Source organism: Podarcis raffonei, chromosome Z (genome assembly GCF_027172205.1).
Source record: "Podarcis raffonei isolate rPodRaf1 chromosome Z, rPodRaf1.pri, whole genome shotgun sequence".
Classification (NCBI taxonomy): domain Eukaryota; kingdom Metazoa; phylum Chordata; class Lepidosauria; order Squamata; family Lacertidae; genus Podarcis; species Podarcis raffonei.
In genome coordinates, this window is record NC_070621.1 from 33,903,690 (window position 1) to 33,920,987 (window position 17,298).

The 17,298-nt window shown below is 47.0% G+C and overlaps 1 protein-coding gene across 2 annotated transcripts in view; it reads right to left on the bottom strand.

The window, feature by feature from the left end:
- Window positions 1-2,676: 2,676 nt before the first annotated feature.
- SRPX2 (sushi repeat containing protein X-linked 2) overlaps window positions 2,677-17,298 on the bottom strand; it is a 29,073-nt gene continuing 14,451 nt past the window's right edge. The window contains exons 3-11 of one of the 2 annotated variants that reach the window (XM_053374206.1): window positions 16,397-16,480; window positions 13,393-13,584; window positions 11,249-11,425; window positions 10,442-10,571; window positions 10,198-10,319; window positions 9,200-9,379; window positions 5,455-5,588; window positions 5,232-5,353; window positions 2,677-3,152 (exon numbers count right to left, since the gene is read on the bottom strand). In XM_053374206.1, the coding sequence (XP_053230181.1) occupies window positions 2,972-3,152; window positions 5,232-5,353; window positions 5,455-5,588; window positions 9,200-9,379; window positions 10,198-10,319; window positions 10,442-10,571; window positions 11,249-11,425; window positions 13,393-13,584; window positions 16,397-16,480 (1,322 nt within the window). In that variant the 3' untranslated portion in view covers window positions 2,677-2,971. The remainder of the gene's footprint in view (window positions 3,153-5,231; window positions 5,354-5,454; window positions 5,589-9,199; window positions 9,380-10,197; window positions 10,320-10,441; window positions 10,572-11,248; window positions 11,426-13,392; window positions 13,585-16,396; window positions 16,481-17,298) is intronic. The other variant, XM_053374207.1, reaches the window with a different exon arrangement.

The window sequence follows — 17,298 nt, forward strand, 5'->3', positions numbered from 1 at the left end:
TATTTTCTTTATCCCTCAAACTCCCTTTCCTATTTTTCTTTTTTTCCTGAAGCCTTCTGCAACATACTGTATCTCTGCATCCTGTTCTTGATTTTAAATGTTAACACCTTCTGTTCTGTTCTGTGCACAGCAGAAAGGGTCACTGAAATAAAGTTTGGGTGTATGAAGCTGTAAGCTGTAAAATTTAAATATCTACTTTTTATTCCTGTATTAGAAGGAGATGAAGACATGGTGCTCAATAATATGGACAGAAAGGATGGGGAGGAGGAGATGCAGTTCAAGTAATGACCAGCCTGCTGTTCCATTGTTTGGTGACTCTGGCTTTCCCCCACTCAGTGATGAGGGTATGGCAGCATGGTGAAATGCATATTTGGGGAAGAGGCGTAACTTGATGGCAGAGCATCTGCCTTACAAACAGAAGGTCCCATGTTCAGTCCCAGCATCTCCAGGTAAAGTTGTGAGATACATACTCCGTATCTAAGAACCTAGAGAGCTGCTGCCAGACAGTGTGGACCAGGCATGGCCAAACTTGGTCCTCCAGCTGTTTAGGGACTACAACTCCCATCATCCCTAGCTAACAGGACCGGTGGTCAGGGATGATGGGAATTGTAGTCCCAAAACAGCTGGAGGGCCAAGTTTGGCCATGCCTGGTGTAGACAAATGCTGGGTTAGATGGACCGTGACTAAGTATAAGGCAGCTTCCTACATTCCTGTAACGCTTAGCCAAAGTCTGTTTTACTTGTAGTGTCTACCGATTAGCTCTAGGCCTTCATTCCAGATCAAAAGAGAATTAATTTGTTCCATCTTCTGTGTAACAGCCCTTCAGATTCTTGAAGGCGGAATATTTAGAAGAAATTAGATAAGAACCCTTTCGCTTGTTATATAGAGAGTTTGGGGGCAGGTTTTTTTTGTGTGTGTGTGTATGGAAGAACATTCAGCCATGTGAGCCTTTTGCCCTTAGCTTGGAAAGGTTAGGATCCAGAGCACATATTTATCACCACAGTGGGAACTAGGGCTAGAAGATCTACACTGCTTCGTGAGAAGTCCTGAGAACAGGAGAATAGATAATGCAGCTTAAATTTTGTGCAGGGGATTTGGGTATTTCTTTAATGCTCCCCATAATAACCACCCTCTCTGCTGGGAAACCAGCATAGCAAGGAGATAGCCTAGCACCTTTGCCTTGATGTTCTCTGAGCAGACCAAGTCAATGGGACTCCAATACTAAGCTGATCACTGGTTGAATGTGCCTAGCAATTATTGGTATATAAATGTGGTAGAGCACTATGGAGGTACAGGGGAAGTGGAGACCCACTGGTGATACAGGACCATGCCCCCCCCCATTGATTTGAGCATCACACAGCCCATTATTTTAAGGCTGATGGGGCTCAGGTATTCCACGACAGCCTTTGCCAACCTGGTCCTCCCCAGAGATGTTTTTTGGGCTGCTTCTCCCACCAGCACCAGCCCAGCTGTGGGAGTCCATAAGTAGTAAAATACCTCTTTAGAAAGTACTGCCTTACTTTGAAGCCGCCCTCTGCAGTTTCAAAGTTTTGGCACATGTTCTGTTCCTCAGCTGTAAAACACGGGGGGGGGGGGGGGGAAGGTTCCGCTAAATAAAAAAAGGTTTACAGTGGTACCTCGGGTTACATATGCTTCAGGTTACATATGCTGCAGGTTACAGACTCCGCTAACCCAGAAATAGTGAAGAAGAAGAAGAAGAAGAAGAAGAAGAAGAAGAAGAAGAAGAGGAGTTTGGATTTGATATCCCGCCTTTCACTCCCCTTCAGGAGTCTCAAAGCGGCTAACAATCTCCTTTCCCTTCCTCCCCCACAACAAACACTCTGTGAGGTGAGTGGGGCTGAGAGACTTCAAAGAAGTGTGACTGGCCCAAGGCCACCCAGCAGCTGCATGTGGAGGAGCGGAGACGCGAACCCGGTTCCCCAGATTATGTGACTACCGCTCTTAACCACTACATCACACTGGCTCTCAGTGCTTCAGGTTAAGAACTTTGCTTAAGGATGAGAACAGAAATCATGCTCCAGTGGCACAGCGGCAGCGGGAGGCCCCATTAGCTAAAGTGGTGCTTCAGGTTAAGAACAGTTTCAGGTTAAGTACGGACCTCCGGAACGAATTAAGTACTTAACCCGAGGTACCACTGTATATTCATTCCGCCTGCTGTAGAGGTGCCAAATTCCTAGGCGTTCCAACCAGGATGCTTTTAATTCTCAGTATATTAACTACTGCACTGACTAAAAGGAGATAAGGAGTGAGCAGAAACATGTACAGTGGTACCTCGGGTTAAGTACTTAATTTGTTCTGGAGGTCCATTCTTAACCTGAAACTGTTCTTAACTTGAAGACCACTTTAGCTAATGGGGCCTCCCGCTGTTGCCGCACGATTTCTGTTCTCATCCTGAAGCAAAGTTCTTAACCTGAAGCACTATTTCTGGGTTAGTGGAGTCTGTAACCTGAAGCGTATGTAACCTGAGGTACCACTGTATACTCTTTAAAGAAGAGAAGGTGCCTTCCACTTAATGTAGCTGTAACCAGAGCGGGACCTTCTCCACATAGATTGCTGGTTTGCTCTTGAAAGAGAGAGAAGAGCTGTGATTCTGGGCTATCCTCTGGTTGTGATACCTTTACATACACACACACACACACACACACACACACACACTCTGTGGAATGTACTTCTTGTCTAGAAAAGGGTAGGCACAAAATAAAAGACATCCTCCTGGATAATCCCTACAGGAATAGTTATGATTATTTCCCCTTTCTTAATGTGGATGTGGCTGTGGCCCGGGGCGCTGCAGGTTCTGCTGTCCTTGTTGGTTCAACTTCAGTAATTTCCTCCCTTCTGTTTCACCTTCAGTTCAATGCTGAAAGGGAAGACCTGGCTCTCCCTTAGCAGGCAGGGCATGTTAGAGGTCAAAAGGTGTCCACTGTGACTCCTGTGGATGGAGCAGCCATTATCACTCGCATGTGTCCCTGTTCTGTTCCCTCTGGAGCACTTCATGGTTGCTCAGCAGGTAGGTATCGACAAAGGAAAAGAGCTCGTCCGGTGTCAGAGGCTGGATGTAGCGCTCACGGTCCACGCCTTCTTTGTCGACCAACACAACGTTGAAGCGGGAGCGGGTGATATGCAGGAACTGCCTATAGAAACAGAATGTTTGCTGGAGACCCTAAGAGCTCATGGAGGGTAGTGGTTTTAGAGCAGGGATGGGAACTGCTTTTGGCCAGAGGGCCAGATCCGCAATTAGCTAACCCTCCGTCGGCCACATTGACAGGCAGTTGCAGTTGCTCACATGTCAGGTCACCTGACCCTTAATTCCGCCAAGCATTTCCCATGAGAAGTAGGAAACACCAAGCCTCAGCTCTTTTAAGTGTGCTCCAAACCTTCCTTTGCAGTAGCTTGAATTTTCCTGCTCCTGACACCATGTGATGACAAACAAGGGCAAGGCCATACCCAGCTTCCCCATATCTAGAGGCCCTGGGGAGCCAGCATGTAACATGAGTGCTTGCCCTGACTGACTGCTTATGGGTTACCAGGCCAGGTTCAATGTTTTTGCATTATTTTATAAGGCCATTGGGAGCAGGATAACTCTAGGACTGCCTGAGCCCTTCTATCCCTGCCTGATCACTGCAATCTTTGGGGGAGTCTCTGTTGCTGGCTTCCCCATGGCTCACAACTACTAGAAGCCACCAGTTGCCAGTTTGCTACTGGCTTGCTGTTCCACTGCAACTAAAGCCAAGGTATCTATCCACATCATGGAGTGAGTCAGTGGATACAACAGGGTCAGAACTGGAGCAATATAGGCAAAGGGAAATACATCTCGGGGTCCACCACATTTTATTCCAGACCCCAGTTCACTGAGATGAATGAAGGATCTGGTGCCATCTTCACAGCATCAGATCAAAGCTCCACTTAGTCCACCATCTTGTTTCCAATAGCAGACACCCAAATGCTTCTTGCAATTTCACAAGCAGGACATGAAGACAATAACAGCCCTTTAATTGTTCCACAGCTACTGTTCCTGAACCTGGAAGATGCATGTAGCCATATTGGCTTGTACGATATGATACGATACCTTTATTGTCATTGTCCCATACAGAACAACGAAATTGAAAATCTACATATAACATTCAAAACCCAACAAGCCTGCTATCCCAGCTATCTCAACCTGGTTAGCCCCTTAAAAACTCTGATACCCCATTTTTAATACAATATACTCCCATACAGACTTCTTACAATGCGTTTAAAACAAAAGTCGCTTTTGGGTAGAAACTATTTCTCAAGCGGCTAGTCCTAGTCTTTATAACCTGTACCTTCTTCCAGAAGGCAGAAGCTGAAAGAAATCATTTCCGAGGTGCACACTATCCTGCTCTATCTCTTATGGCACCTAGAAGCATACCGTATTTTTCGCCCTATAGGACGCACCGTCACATAAGGCGCACCTAGTTTTTTTGGGGGGAAATAAAGGGAAAAAATTTATTTCCCCTCCAGGCGCGGGGCTGGGGAAGCCCAAGCTTCCCCTGACCCCAGCGCCCAGAACAGGCAACTCTCCGCAAGCAGCAGGAGCCCAGCGTAGGGCTCCCGCGCCTTGCGGAGAGGTGCGCGAAGTCTGAGCACGCTGAGCTCAGCGTGCCCAGCCTTCAGCATGCAGGCAACTCTCTGCAAGCAGTGGGAGCCCAGCGCCGGGCTCCCGCGCCTTGCGGAGAGGTGCGCGAAGCCTGGAGAGCGAGAGGGGTCGGTGCGCACCGACCCCTCTCGCTCTCCAGGCTTCAGCGAAAGCCTGCATTCGCCCCATAGGACGCACACACATTTCCCCTTCATTTTTGGAGGGGAAAAAGTGCGTCCTATGGGGCGAAAAATACAGTAGATTTGATCCAAGGTGGGAAGAGTGCACCCAATTATTCTCTCCGCAGTCTTTACAACCCTGGACAGCATTGTTTTTCCCCTGACCAGCTCCCAAACCACACACACAAACCATAAGTTAATACACTCACTGATAGTTGGCTTTAAAGATTTTCAAATTCTAAGTGGTAGCTGAGCCGCTCAAAGTAAAAATTACAAATGTGGAAAAAATAGATCCCCTCTTCATTTTGTTTTGCCTTATCATGCACACTCTTCTCTCTGTAACATCCCAGCAAGTGGTCGCCCAAGGCCAGTAACATTCATCACCAAGCAGGGAATTGAACCTGAACCTCTGCTAGCCACTCTGCACCACTAACCTGAGACTTTCAATGATGTTCTCTGAGAGTCGGTGCTCACGGATCCTCCCCACCTCGTGAGGCGGCAGCCCCACCAGCTCAATGACGGTGATGTGGCGCAAGTCCAGCCCACATGTGGCTTGCTGCAGTGAAGAGAGAAGCAAATGGTTGGAGGAACCCAGTAGCTGGAGAAGGGAAGGAAGGGTGTGAGTTCTAGGATGGAAACTCAAGAGGAAGGGCTTACCTGCAGCATGCTGTTCTGCATCTTATAGTAGCGGTCAGAAGGATCAGGAGCAGAGATGATGAGCAGCCGACGCTTTTCATAGAACTGGTCCAGAAGGCCGGCAGCAGAATTCACATCCACATTGATCTGCATGGCTAACAGTAGCATGAGAAGACACAGGGTTTTAGCATGGTTGCTGTTACATGCGAGATGGGTAGCAATATGAAGAATGGAGAGCAGTAATAGCGGCAACAGGGCCACCTGCCACACTGTAGGAAGGGATACTGATGAACATCTCTGAGTGTCCCCCCAAATGCCCCCTTTCTGCCATCACTGCCGTTACTTTTCTGGGGAGTGGAGCCAGATTACTAACCTTGCTCATACAATAGGTCAAGGGTACCTGTTGGACTCCAACTCACCTGAGTCCCAATCAGTATAGCTAGTAGTCAGGGCTGATGGGAGTTGTAGTTCAGTAGCATCTGGAGGGCCATGGGTTCCTTGCCCCCACTCCTTTGCTAGGAATATCATCTCAGATACCCAAATTGGTTCACATGGGTAGCCACAATGGTGTAATTGCATCTTGTCTACACTTTGTCCTCTCAGCTGAGCACACACACTTTCACTTCCAGTCCCCTCTCTTCAGGAACACTAAGGGGCGTTGCCCCACAGCTAGTGAAAAGATTTGGTTCCCTGTAATCAGCAGGTGGCGCTGTGGGTTAAACCACAGAGCCTAGGACTTGCCAATCAGAAGGTCGGCGGTTTGAATCCCCGCGACAGGGTGAGCTCCCGTTGCTTCGTCCCTGCTCCTGCCAACCTAGCAGTTCAAAAGCACGTCAAAGTGGAAGCAGATAAATAGGCACCGCTCCAACAGGAAGGTAAACAGTGTTTCCGTGCGCTGCTCTGGTTTGCCAGAAGCGGCTTAGTCATACTGGCCACATGACCCGGAAGCTGTACGCCGGCTCCCTCGGCCAATAAAGTGAGATGAGCGCCACAACCCCAGAGTCGGCCATGACGACCTAATGGTCAGGGGTCCCTTTACCTTAATCACTGCTCTTAAGCTGGCAATGCAACAATATGCTCAGAAGGACCATGGTAGGTTGAAGATGTTATTCATCACTGCCCCAACAGCCATTTCTTCCAGGTTCTAAGTTGAGGATGAGGAAACACTGGTCCTCCAGCTATTGGACTCCAGTTCACATCAGCCCTAGCCGCAATAGTCAATGGTCAGGGGTGATTGGAGTTGGAGTCCAGGAACATTTGAAGGAACACAGGTTCCTCTCCCATGTTTTAACAATACTGAAATGGGGTTTCTATTTCTCTATACAAAACGAGAACTGAATGGATACCACACTGTAAATGTTGTAGCAATGATTTCAGGTCTGATTTATGTCATAAAAGTGCAGTGGAGGAGAAGCTTCACTCTGTGTAACAAATTTATCCTTTATAATTCCTTTAAATTTCTTCCTGCTCATATTTAGATTAATCCTGCTAACGTTTTTAACTGTTTTTACATATTTAATAAATCCACCCCATTCTATTACAAAAAGTCTATCATCTCGATCTATTAATCTTCTGGTTAGTTTTGTCATCTCTGCATATTCCATCAGTTTTAATTGCCAACTGTCTCCTGGGGGGGGGCTTTTCCTCTTTCAAATTTTGCGCATATATCATTCGGGTAGTCATGGTTGCATACATAAATATGTGAGATCACAGTGATGCTTCTAGCATGACATCACTGCTCTGAGCTCCAACAGACATAATCTCAGTTGTCGTTTCTAATTTCTATCAGCAGCTGGATCAGCTGGGGAATAACTGAATTACAGAGAGCATTCTTAGGTTCATTGTTAGTTTAGCCAGGCATTGTATTTACCAACAGGGTTAATGGTTGTTTCATCTATCATCTATCTATCTATCTATCTATCTATCTATCTATCTATCTATCTATCTATCATCTATCATCTATCTATCTATCTATCTATCTATCTATCTATCTATCTATCTATCTAATCTATCTATCTATCATCTATCTCCACAGCATTTTTGGTTGTCCAGCTATTAGCAACTTAAAAAGGTAAAAGGTAAAGGACCCCTGACAGTTAAGTCCAGTCAGAAACGACTCTGGGGTTGCAGCGCTCATCTCACTTTACAGGCCGAGAAGGCTGGTGTTTGTCCGCAGACAGTTTTTCCGGGTCATGTGCCCAGCATGACTAAGCCACTTCTGATGAAACCAGAGCAGTGCACGGAAACACCATTTACCTTCCCACCGGAGCGGTACCTATTTATCTACTTGCACTTTTTGGTGTGCTTTCAAACTGCTAGGTTGGCAGGAGCAGGGACCGAACAACAGGAGCTCATCCGGTCGCGGGGATTCAAACTGCTGACCTTCTGATCAGCAAGCCCAAGAGGCTTAATGGTTTAGACCACAGCGCCACCTGCGTCCCCTATTAGCAACTTAGGGAGTTATTTATTATAGGTTTTCTGCATAGATGGTAAGTAAATGCATTTAGGGAAATTTGGATTCTCAGCCCATCTTACACACACAAAACCTGCCCGCTAAGCCTTTTGTATCTTTCCTGACATTTCTCCCTTTCTGGGGATGCCCCTGGGATGCTTGCTGATGTTTGTGTCCTGTTTGCTGGTCAGGAAACACCCCCAAGACACACAAATAATGTCCAGCCTTCAACAACTCTTGCTTGGACATCTACGGCCAGCAAGCCAGGCAATAGTCCTGCCTACTAGTTGCAGAGTGTTTGTGTGTGTGTGTGTGTCTTCCATGCACTTGTAGCAGGAATGAGGCAAATACATTTAAAACAAATACTTGCGTTAACTGCATAAGATCACAGTGATGCTTGCAAAACAATGCTCTGAGCTGAAGCTGATGTCACCAAGCAGTGGCTGCTCTGATGTGTTAGTTTCTAACTGAGCTGTAGGTGGAGTTGGAGAGAGTTTTTGGAGCTGGCTAATTTTGAAATGGAAGGGACGCGGGTGGCTTTTACCCACAGCGCCTAGGGCTTGCCGATCGAAAGGTCGGCGGTTCGAATCCCCGCAGCGGGGTGCGCTCCCGTTGTTCGGTCCCAGCGCCTGCCAACCTAGCAGTTCGAAAGCACTCCCGGGTGCAAGTAGATAAATAGGGACCGCTTACTAGCGGGAAGGTAAACGGCGTTTCCGTGTGTGGCTCTGGCTCGCCAGAGCAGCGATGTCACGCTGGCCACGTGACCCAGAAGTGTCTCCGGACAGCGCTGGCCCCCGGCCTCTTGAGTGAGATGGGCGCACAACCCTAGAGTCTGTCAAGACTGGCCCGTACGGGCAGGGGTACCTTTACCTTTACCTTAATTTTGAAACAATTGCCTGCTTTGTCTGTAAATACAATGCCTAGCTAATCTAACAATGGACCCAAAATTGCTCTCTGCAATCTGGTTTCTCCCCAACTGACGCAGCTGCTGTTAGAAATGGAAAACAATAACCGAGATGATGTCAGTTGGAGCTCGGGGCAGTGAAGTCATGGTAGAAGCATCACTGTGTTCTCAGAGGCATGGCTTAGTTTTAAAGGTATATCCTGCTTTCCCCTCAGCAGCAACCTGTGAGGCTGCTTATAAGCTTGCATCCAGTTAAGTTCTACTCGAGAGAAGACCCCTTTTAAATCAACAGACCTACGTTAAATCACGCCTATTCATTTCAAAGGGTGTACTCTGAGTAGAACTGATTTTGGGTACAACTGTTGCCCTTTACCCTAGTTCTTCTGCCCTCAACCCCAACACACACTTACGAATGCACGTGGGCTGAGAGCCAGACCACTGGCGGCTGGACTGACAGACCCTCAAGGGGGCACCCTGGCGTTCATAGCCTCCATCACAGTGGTACTCGCAGGTTGCTCCGTAGTTGTTCCCTGCTGAGGTGCAGCTGACATAACCGTGCTCTGGTGGTTTTAGAACAGGACAGCGACTCACTGTGGAAGGGAAGGTTAGGAATCAGAACCCAAAGTCTTCCTCGCCTCCAACACAACACAGGCCACATGCACACTTGTGCATTTAAACTACTGTGGCACCACTTTGACAGGCATGACAACCCCCTAGGGTACCCTAGGGACTAATCTGTTAAAAGTGCTGAGTGTTGTTATGAAACTCTTAATCCGCTCAGAACTACAATTATCAGAGTGGTTTAACCACCTGTTCCCAAGGAACTGGGAACAATCTAAAGTTATCCCACAAGGGAGTGGATTCTAGAAGAGGTAGTCTTGTGACAGAAGCTTAGAACTCTTCAGGCTGCTCCCAACCTTGCTTATTCAAGGTCCTGCAACTCTGCCTTGCCCCATTCCCCATCAGACCTGGCTTCGGATCAGAACATGGCATTTGTAGCAAGTAACAAAATGTCCTGGTCTGGCCTTGGTGCCAAACCACATGCTATTTTAAATGAATGGTTTGAACTTGTCTCTTCCAACCCCCTGGCAGGAGGCATGGAGGAATGGGGCTGGATGGGGCTGGAGTTGATGCGGATCGGGACTGCTCTTGCCAAAAATACCCCACCTCCACCTGCCAAGCTGCTATTCTCTCCAACTGGAATGTTGTTATTGGCAAACAAAGCTCTCAGAGGAGAGAATTTCCAATGGGACCATGGCCTGGAGACAGGGGTAAAACCTACCCACGGTTGAAATCTAAACCATGCCTCTCTCACTGCTCCTATTTAAGAGAAGAGGCAAAGGTGTAAGCAGCAACCTCACATTTAGTGTAATGCCTTGGAAATATGAGGGAAGGTCCTATCCTTTACCTTGGATGCGCACAAAAAACTTGCAGCTTGCTCGGTTGTATGCCTGGTCATAGACGGTGTAGCGGATAATGTGTTCTCTTTCAGAAAACTCGGATCCTGGTTCTGGGCCCCGGAGTGTCATCCTGGACTCGAAAGACAGAGAGATATGTCAGGATGTAAATATGAGGGCTGGGTTTGAACTTTTTCTTCCAAAAAGAATCATTAAACGGTGCTGAGACCCCAGTGCAGCCTCCCCCAAGCTTACTGTTTGATGACACCATCAGCAGAGTCCTTTGCCCGAGGTGGATCCCAGTACACAGTGGCTGTCAGCTTGTTGGGTTCTGCCATTCGCTCTCGAGACTCAGGACATTGGATTTTCGGAGGTTCTATGTCTGCTTGAGTAGAATCAGAAAGGAACTCCATGGAAACAGGCAGCAACTAGGAGGAAAGTTTCCGCCTTGGGCCTGAATGACAAATGACTGGCCACATCCAAATTATCAGTATTTTGCAGGAGGGATTCAAGAGCATTCCGGAAATGTTGGTTTGTGCCATTAAACTGGATTAAAGTGCTCTTTTCCAACAAATCCACTTTTTTAAAAATGCACTTTTTGCAGATGGGAAGGTAACATGGAAATGCACTAAAATCTCTGGGATATAACTGTTGAGGTTGGACCACTAAGGCAAATGGGAGCCCCTCAGGGCTATAAAGCATGATATACGGTAAGTATTCTTAAATAAATACTTTAGGTTGTGGTATGAATGATTGTGGAGTAGCTAGCTCTCCAAAAGACATATCCCCAGCTGGTTTAATGGCCATTCTCCTTAGCAGTCTTTGGAAACTGTAGTTCTATTGTTTTGGTCAGAGAGATTTCTGCACAGAAGATTCTTAGGGAGTTCTCAGGGAGCCGTGATAGTCCAAGAGATGGAAAGCCAGTTTAAATATGTCAAGTACATGTACATTGGTAATTTCCCCTCCCGTTTCTGTTTCCATCAGAATTCTCTGACATTCCTGGTAGTGGCAAAGGCAACTTATTCCATGCAATATGTGTGGTTGGCTCCGGGAAGAATTTACCTACACAAATTGGCTCGCTGCCACTCCAATGTCCGTCTTCTAAGCACACACGACTGCGATCACCTTCCCGGTGGTATCCAGGCCGGCAGGTGTAGTCACAGTGAGAATCGACCTTGACTCCATCTGAACACTGGTACGATCCATGGTAGATTGCTGGCAGCGTAGGGCACCGAATCTCTGTGCACAGAAAGAGAACTTGAAAGTTCCCCAGCTTCTTCATGGAGTTACAACCCCCTGGATACCAGCTTTAAAGTGTTTCAAGCTTTGTAGCAAAAATACTAAGGTCATGCCTGCAACCTGCATTTTAAGCAGATTTTTTTTAAAAAAAACAACATCATGGGAACTGTAGCTTGTTAAAGGTGCTGGGAATTGTAGCACTGTGAGGGTGCTTTGGGGAAGCTGATCCATGCAACTGTGTGCAGCAGGTTAACATGAGAGATAGTGGCATGTCACAGAGTCACGCTTTTGCTCTCGCAAGATTGAATGTATTGCCCTCGGCTGTACTCGAGGGACAATTCCAACAAATTCCACACGGAAACACTTATGTCCCTGTGGAGATGGCAGTACTGAATCGGTGGTGCATGCCCTTCTGGCTTGCACTCTTTATAAAGACTTGAGGAATGAGATTATCACCCATCTTTTATTGTCCATTCCGGGTTGCCCAACCACTGCCAGAGTGTCCTTTCTCTTGGCAGATCAAGATGAACAGGTGACAGCAAAGGTTGAAAGGTTTTTAGCTGGGGCAATCAGAATAAGATCCACTATTTGACTAGTGATTCAAAACCCTAAAATGTATTTTATATAATTGACTTCTTATTTCTATTCTTTGTATATCGTATTGTTGTTTTATTACTACGGCCAATGGCTGACACAAATAAAGATTCATTCATTCATTCATGTCACAGAGTAGCTACCGTATTTTTCGCTCTATAAGACACACCAGACCACAAAACGCACCTAGTTTTTGGAGGAGGAAAACAAGAGAAAAAAATTCTGAATCTCAGAAGCCAGAACAGCAAGAGGGATCGCTGCGCAGTGAAAGCAGCAATCCCTCTTGCTGTTCTGGCTTCTGGGATAGCTGCGCAGCCTGCATTCATTTCATAAGACGCACACACATTTCCCCTTACTTTTTAGGAAGGAAAAAGTGAGTCTTATAGAGCAAAAAATACGGTAATTGAGCAGGAATCTGAAATCAGCCCCCTGCTTCCCCTCTGCAAGTCCAATTCTTCAACAATCTGTGCCAGGAACCAGCATGATCCAAAGAGGGAGAGCTTTGCTATGTTGACAGGTTACTCAGACTAAGGAAGCAGACCTGGAACAACAGCTCCTGTTGACTCCTTAGGTTGCCTGGTCTGCCTGGGCTAATAGAACTAATTCTGGTGTTGCAGCATAGCAGGGATCAGGTCGGACACTTTCTCTGCCTGAGAGCTGTTCTAATGGTGCAGGATTAATATGCCTGGACTATGAAACCCTTGGTCCTTCATACTCAGTCCTCCCACAAACCTCCTTTTGCCCTTGATATAAAGCACTCTTGAAATCAGCGGTGAAAATCAATACAGTTCTGAAAGGTTCAGCCTGCCTTCTTGATTAAAAACGATGCCCTACTGTATCGAAGCATAGATTAAAAATCTCATTGGTTTCTGGAACAACGAGCAGGCAAATTTTTATGACAATATCTTAAGAGGTGTCGAAATCCACAAGTGAACAGATAATTTTCCAAAATACGTAGTAGATGTGTATGTCTGTTCTCTGCCAGCAATTACTTCTGACACATAGAATCATAAGGACCACAAGCATGGGCACAGCTGGAGGGGGGCAGGGAGGTCCAGCTGCCCCCCATCAACAAAAAACATTAAAAATACTGTACATAGCTAACGGAGGTTCTGCCCCCCCTAATAAAAATCCTGGCTATGCCCATGACCACAAGGATCATCTTGTCCAACTCTCTGCAATGCAGGAATCTTTTCCCCCAACATGGGGCTCAAACCCACAACCCTAAGATTAAGAGTATCTTGCTCTACCAAGATACTCCTGCAGGCTCATCTTGGGTTATGTTGATGGCACCCTATGTTGAGTACTTTAATGAGGCTTCCTGAGGATGGCTGTAATGTGGAGCGGCCTCTGGACACTGGTGTGACACTTACGTCTGCAGTAGGCATGTCCTGACCAGCGACGGTTTAGCAGGCACTGTACAGACCTCTGGCCAATCAAGCGGTATCCACGGTCGCAGGAAAGCTCACAGCGCGTCCCCAGGCTGCTGCGGTAATTACCTCCACGGGGAGAATAGCACGTAGCCTCCCCATGATAAATGCTCAACAGGTGACACCACTGGGGAACTGAGAGAGAGAGAGAGAGAGAGAACCTCATTTAGGTATTCTAGCTATCAAGAGCAAAAGCTTTCGTAACTCAAGGGACCACCAGCTCCCATATATATCTGCTCATGCGTTCAGATCTACCATGGGGAATTTGATCCAGGCGCCCCCCCCCATTGTTTGCAATAAGATGAGTGGTTGTGAATTATGGTGCTGGAGGAGACTCTTGAGAGTCTCATGGACTGCAAGAAGATCAAACCTATCCATTCTTAAGGAAATCAGACCTAAGTGCTCACTGGAAGGAGCTGAGGCTCCAGTAATTTGGCCATCTCATGAGAAGAGAAGACTCCCTGGAAAAGACCCTGAGGCTGGGAAAGATGGAGGGCACAAGGAGAAGGGGACGACAGAGGACGAGATGGTTGGACAGTGTTCTCGAAGCTACAAACGTGAGTCTGACCAAACTGCGGGAGGCAGTGGAAGACAGAGGAGTGCCTGGCGTGCTCTGGTCCAGGGGGTCACAAAGAGTTGGACATTAACAAATGACTAAACAACAACAACAACAACAACAGAGTGGTTGTGAAAGGATGAGGCTTTTTCATGTGAAACGCAGAAAATGTAATACCATCATGGTATTTATCATGGCATATTTATCGGGTATTTATTTACCCCAAATAAGTTTGTCCCAAAGTTCAACTGAAATTTAATGCTCCTGTGGCATAATTCCATTACCACTACTTCTGCCCACTCTGGGACAGCAGATAGTGAGTTTTTGTCCTTTTCTAGCCGACATCTCTTCAGCAATTAGAAGATTACTATCATGTCCACCTCCGATTTCTCTTTCTAAGGCCAAACACCCCCAGTTTCTTTAAACTTTCCTCATAAGATTTGCTTTCTGTACCATAGACAATCTTCATCTCCCCTGCCACTAAATTCCTTTCAGTTTGTATCCTCCTTAAAAGTGTGGCCCACAGAACCAGCTTGAGTTCTCTGGATAAGGTCTGATTAGTATGGTTAGTTATTTGGCCATGGAAGAAAGCACTCTGTGTGTGCTCTGTGGAATTTTCTTTGCTATTTGTTCTTTAACAAGCTCCAGCTTTGAAAGCCAGCTCTGGTGAACAATAGCACAGCCTTGGAGCTTCCCCAACTAGCTGCCCCTAATTTTACATTGCAGGCAAACTTCTGTATTCAGGAAATGTGGTAAATTAATTTTGTGCCAGCTGTTTCCCTGCCTTTACATCAATTATTTTAGTCAGGGCCGACCCAACCACAGCAGCTGTTGGCTGTCCCCATAGGACCCCATGGCTAGCATTATCCAGGAAGGTCAAGGGCCGGTTGTGTGAAAGGGAAAAGAGAATATCTGCCCACAATGGTTGCCTAGCACTGTTTACAAACTACAGTTCGCAGGATTCATTGGGGGAAGCCATGGCTTGTTAAAGTGTTATGATAGTGCTTTATAGTGCAGATAGGGACCCAACATTGTGGTGGGCTCTTCTGTTTCTAGGTTTTCCAATTTGAGCAGGTAAATTACCTAGATGGCCTGCAAGGCTCCCCTCAGTCTCTCTGACCACAACTATATATTTAGCACTCTTATACCACCTGGGAACTGTGGTTTGCTAAGGGTGCTTAGAGTTGTTAAAGGTAAAGGGACCCCTGACCATTAGGTCTAGTCGTGGCCGACTCTGGGGTTGTAGCGCTAATCTCGCTTTATTGGCCGAGGGAGCCCGCGTACAGCTTCCGGGTCATGTGGCCAGCATGACTAAGCCGCTTCTGGTGAACCAGAGCAGCGCACGGAAACGCCGTTTACCTTCCCGCCGGAGCAGTACCTATTGATCTACTTGCACTTTGACGTGCTTTCGAACTGCTAGGTGGGCAGGAGCAGGGAACGAGCAACGGGAGCTCACCCTGTTGTGGGGATTCGAACCGCGACCTTCTGATCAGCAAATCCTAGGCTCAGTGGTTTAACCCACAGCGCCACCTGCATCCCACGCTTAGAGTTGTTAGGAGACCCCTATCCCCCTATTCACAGAGTGGAAAATTCCCAGAGTGGTTTAACAAACAATTCATTTTCCCAGGGAACTCTGGGAATCATAGCTCTGTGAGGGGAACAGGGGGTCTCCTGAGGGCGTCTCCTAACACCTATCAGCACCCTTAACAAATGACAGTTCCCAATATTCTTTGGGGAAAGCCACGACTGTTACAGCAATATTATAGTGCTTGAAATGCAAGTGGGGCCTAGAAGTGTGCAGACGCCATACACCAAACATGTGAAGCATGCCATTGATGAGAATATGCTCACCCAATGTTTGAGCATACAGGGCTCTTCCTCACAATTGGGAAACTAGATGGAGTTCCATGTAAGACCCCTATATGCCTACAGTCCTTGCTCGCTAATGCTCTATGTTCAGCCCCTGAGAAGTATGGCTAGTGGGTGTATGGTGATTGCACTAGGGCTAGTAATTGAGGTCCCATTCTCTCCTCACACCTCCAATCGATGTGTGTATGTAGGTTCCTGACACCCTTACTGCTTGCCTCTTGCATCCCTCAGGCTGCAGGAGGGATGAAGAGCCAAAAAGATGGCACCTTTCCAAGGATGCCCCAAACTGCCCCCTCCCCCAGAGAATGATGTATGTGTGACCTGGGCACAGCTGGGCCTTCCAAAAGATCACATGAAAATTACTGAGAGTGGCTGGCCTCCATATGTCATTGGACCCCAACTCCCATCAGCCCTACTCAGCCTGGCCAATGGTCAGTGCTGATGGAAGTTGTAGTCCAATATCGTTTGGATGGCAGTGCACTTTTAAAGATTATTTAGCTCTACCAATCTGAAAATGCTTACCTCGATATTCTGGAGCAAGAGCATGGGAGGTTTCTTCAGCATACACCTCGTTGGTTTGCCTTTCTGCAGCAGAATAGCCAGATCCTGGCACAAAGGAGGGAGAAACAGAAAGTGACAATGCTCATCTCCAGATTGTCTACATCAGGGGTCAGCAAACTTTTTCAGCAGGGGGCCAGTCCACTGTCCCTCAGACCTTGTGGGGGGCCGGACTATATTTTGGAGGGGGGGAAAGAACAAATTCCTATGCCCCACAAATAACCCAGAGATGCGTTTAAAATAAAAGGACACATTCTACTTATGTAAAAGCACACTGACCTTCTGCTGGCTGGATATAGAAGGCGATTGGGCCGGATCTGGCACCCAGGCCTTAGTTTCCTACCCATGGTCTACATACCTGACATTTAGAAGACATCTGAAGGCAGTCCTGTTCAGGAAAGTTTTTAATGTGTGACATTTTAATGTATTTTTAATCTTTGTTGGAAGCCGCCCAGAGTGGCTTGGGATACCCAGCCAGATGGGCAGGGTACAAATAATAAATTATTATATTATTATTATTATTATCCTTGTTCCTGGTGCTCTTTTTCTAGAAAAACAGGTGCCGGAACTCACCATGAACGTCTCCCTTGTTCTCTTATAATGGCAATGGCGCCATTGGTGAGTTCCAATGAGTTCTGGATGGGGGGAAAAAGCCCTGCTTGTTTCTGTCCCAAATCAGAATAACATCACCCCTACAATGATGCAGACTCTGCCAAATTGGTTCCAAATCTGAGCCAACGATGCTATTGCCCAGGGGAAGTCTTGAGTTCGGTTCCTCATCCCTAGAAATCATCTCGGTCTCTGATCTGTCCGTTGGGGATTACTTTTGAAATTTTGCTACTGATTACACAAATGCACAAGACGCA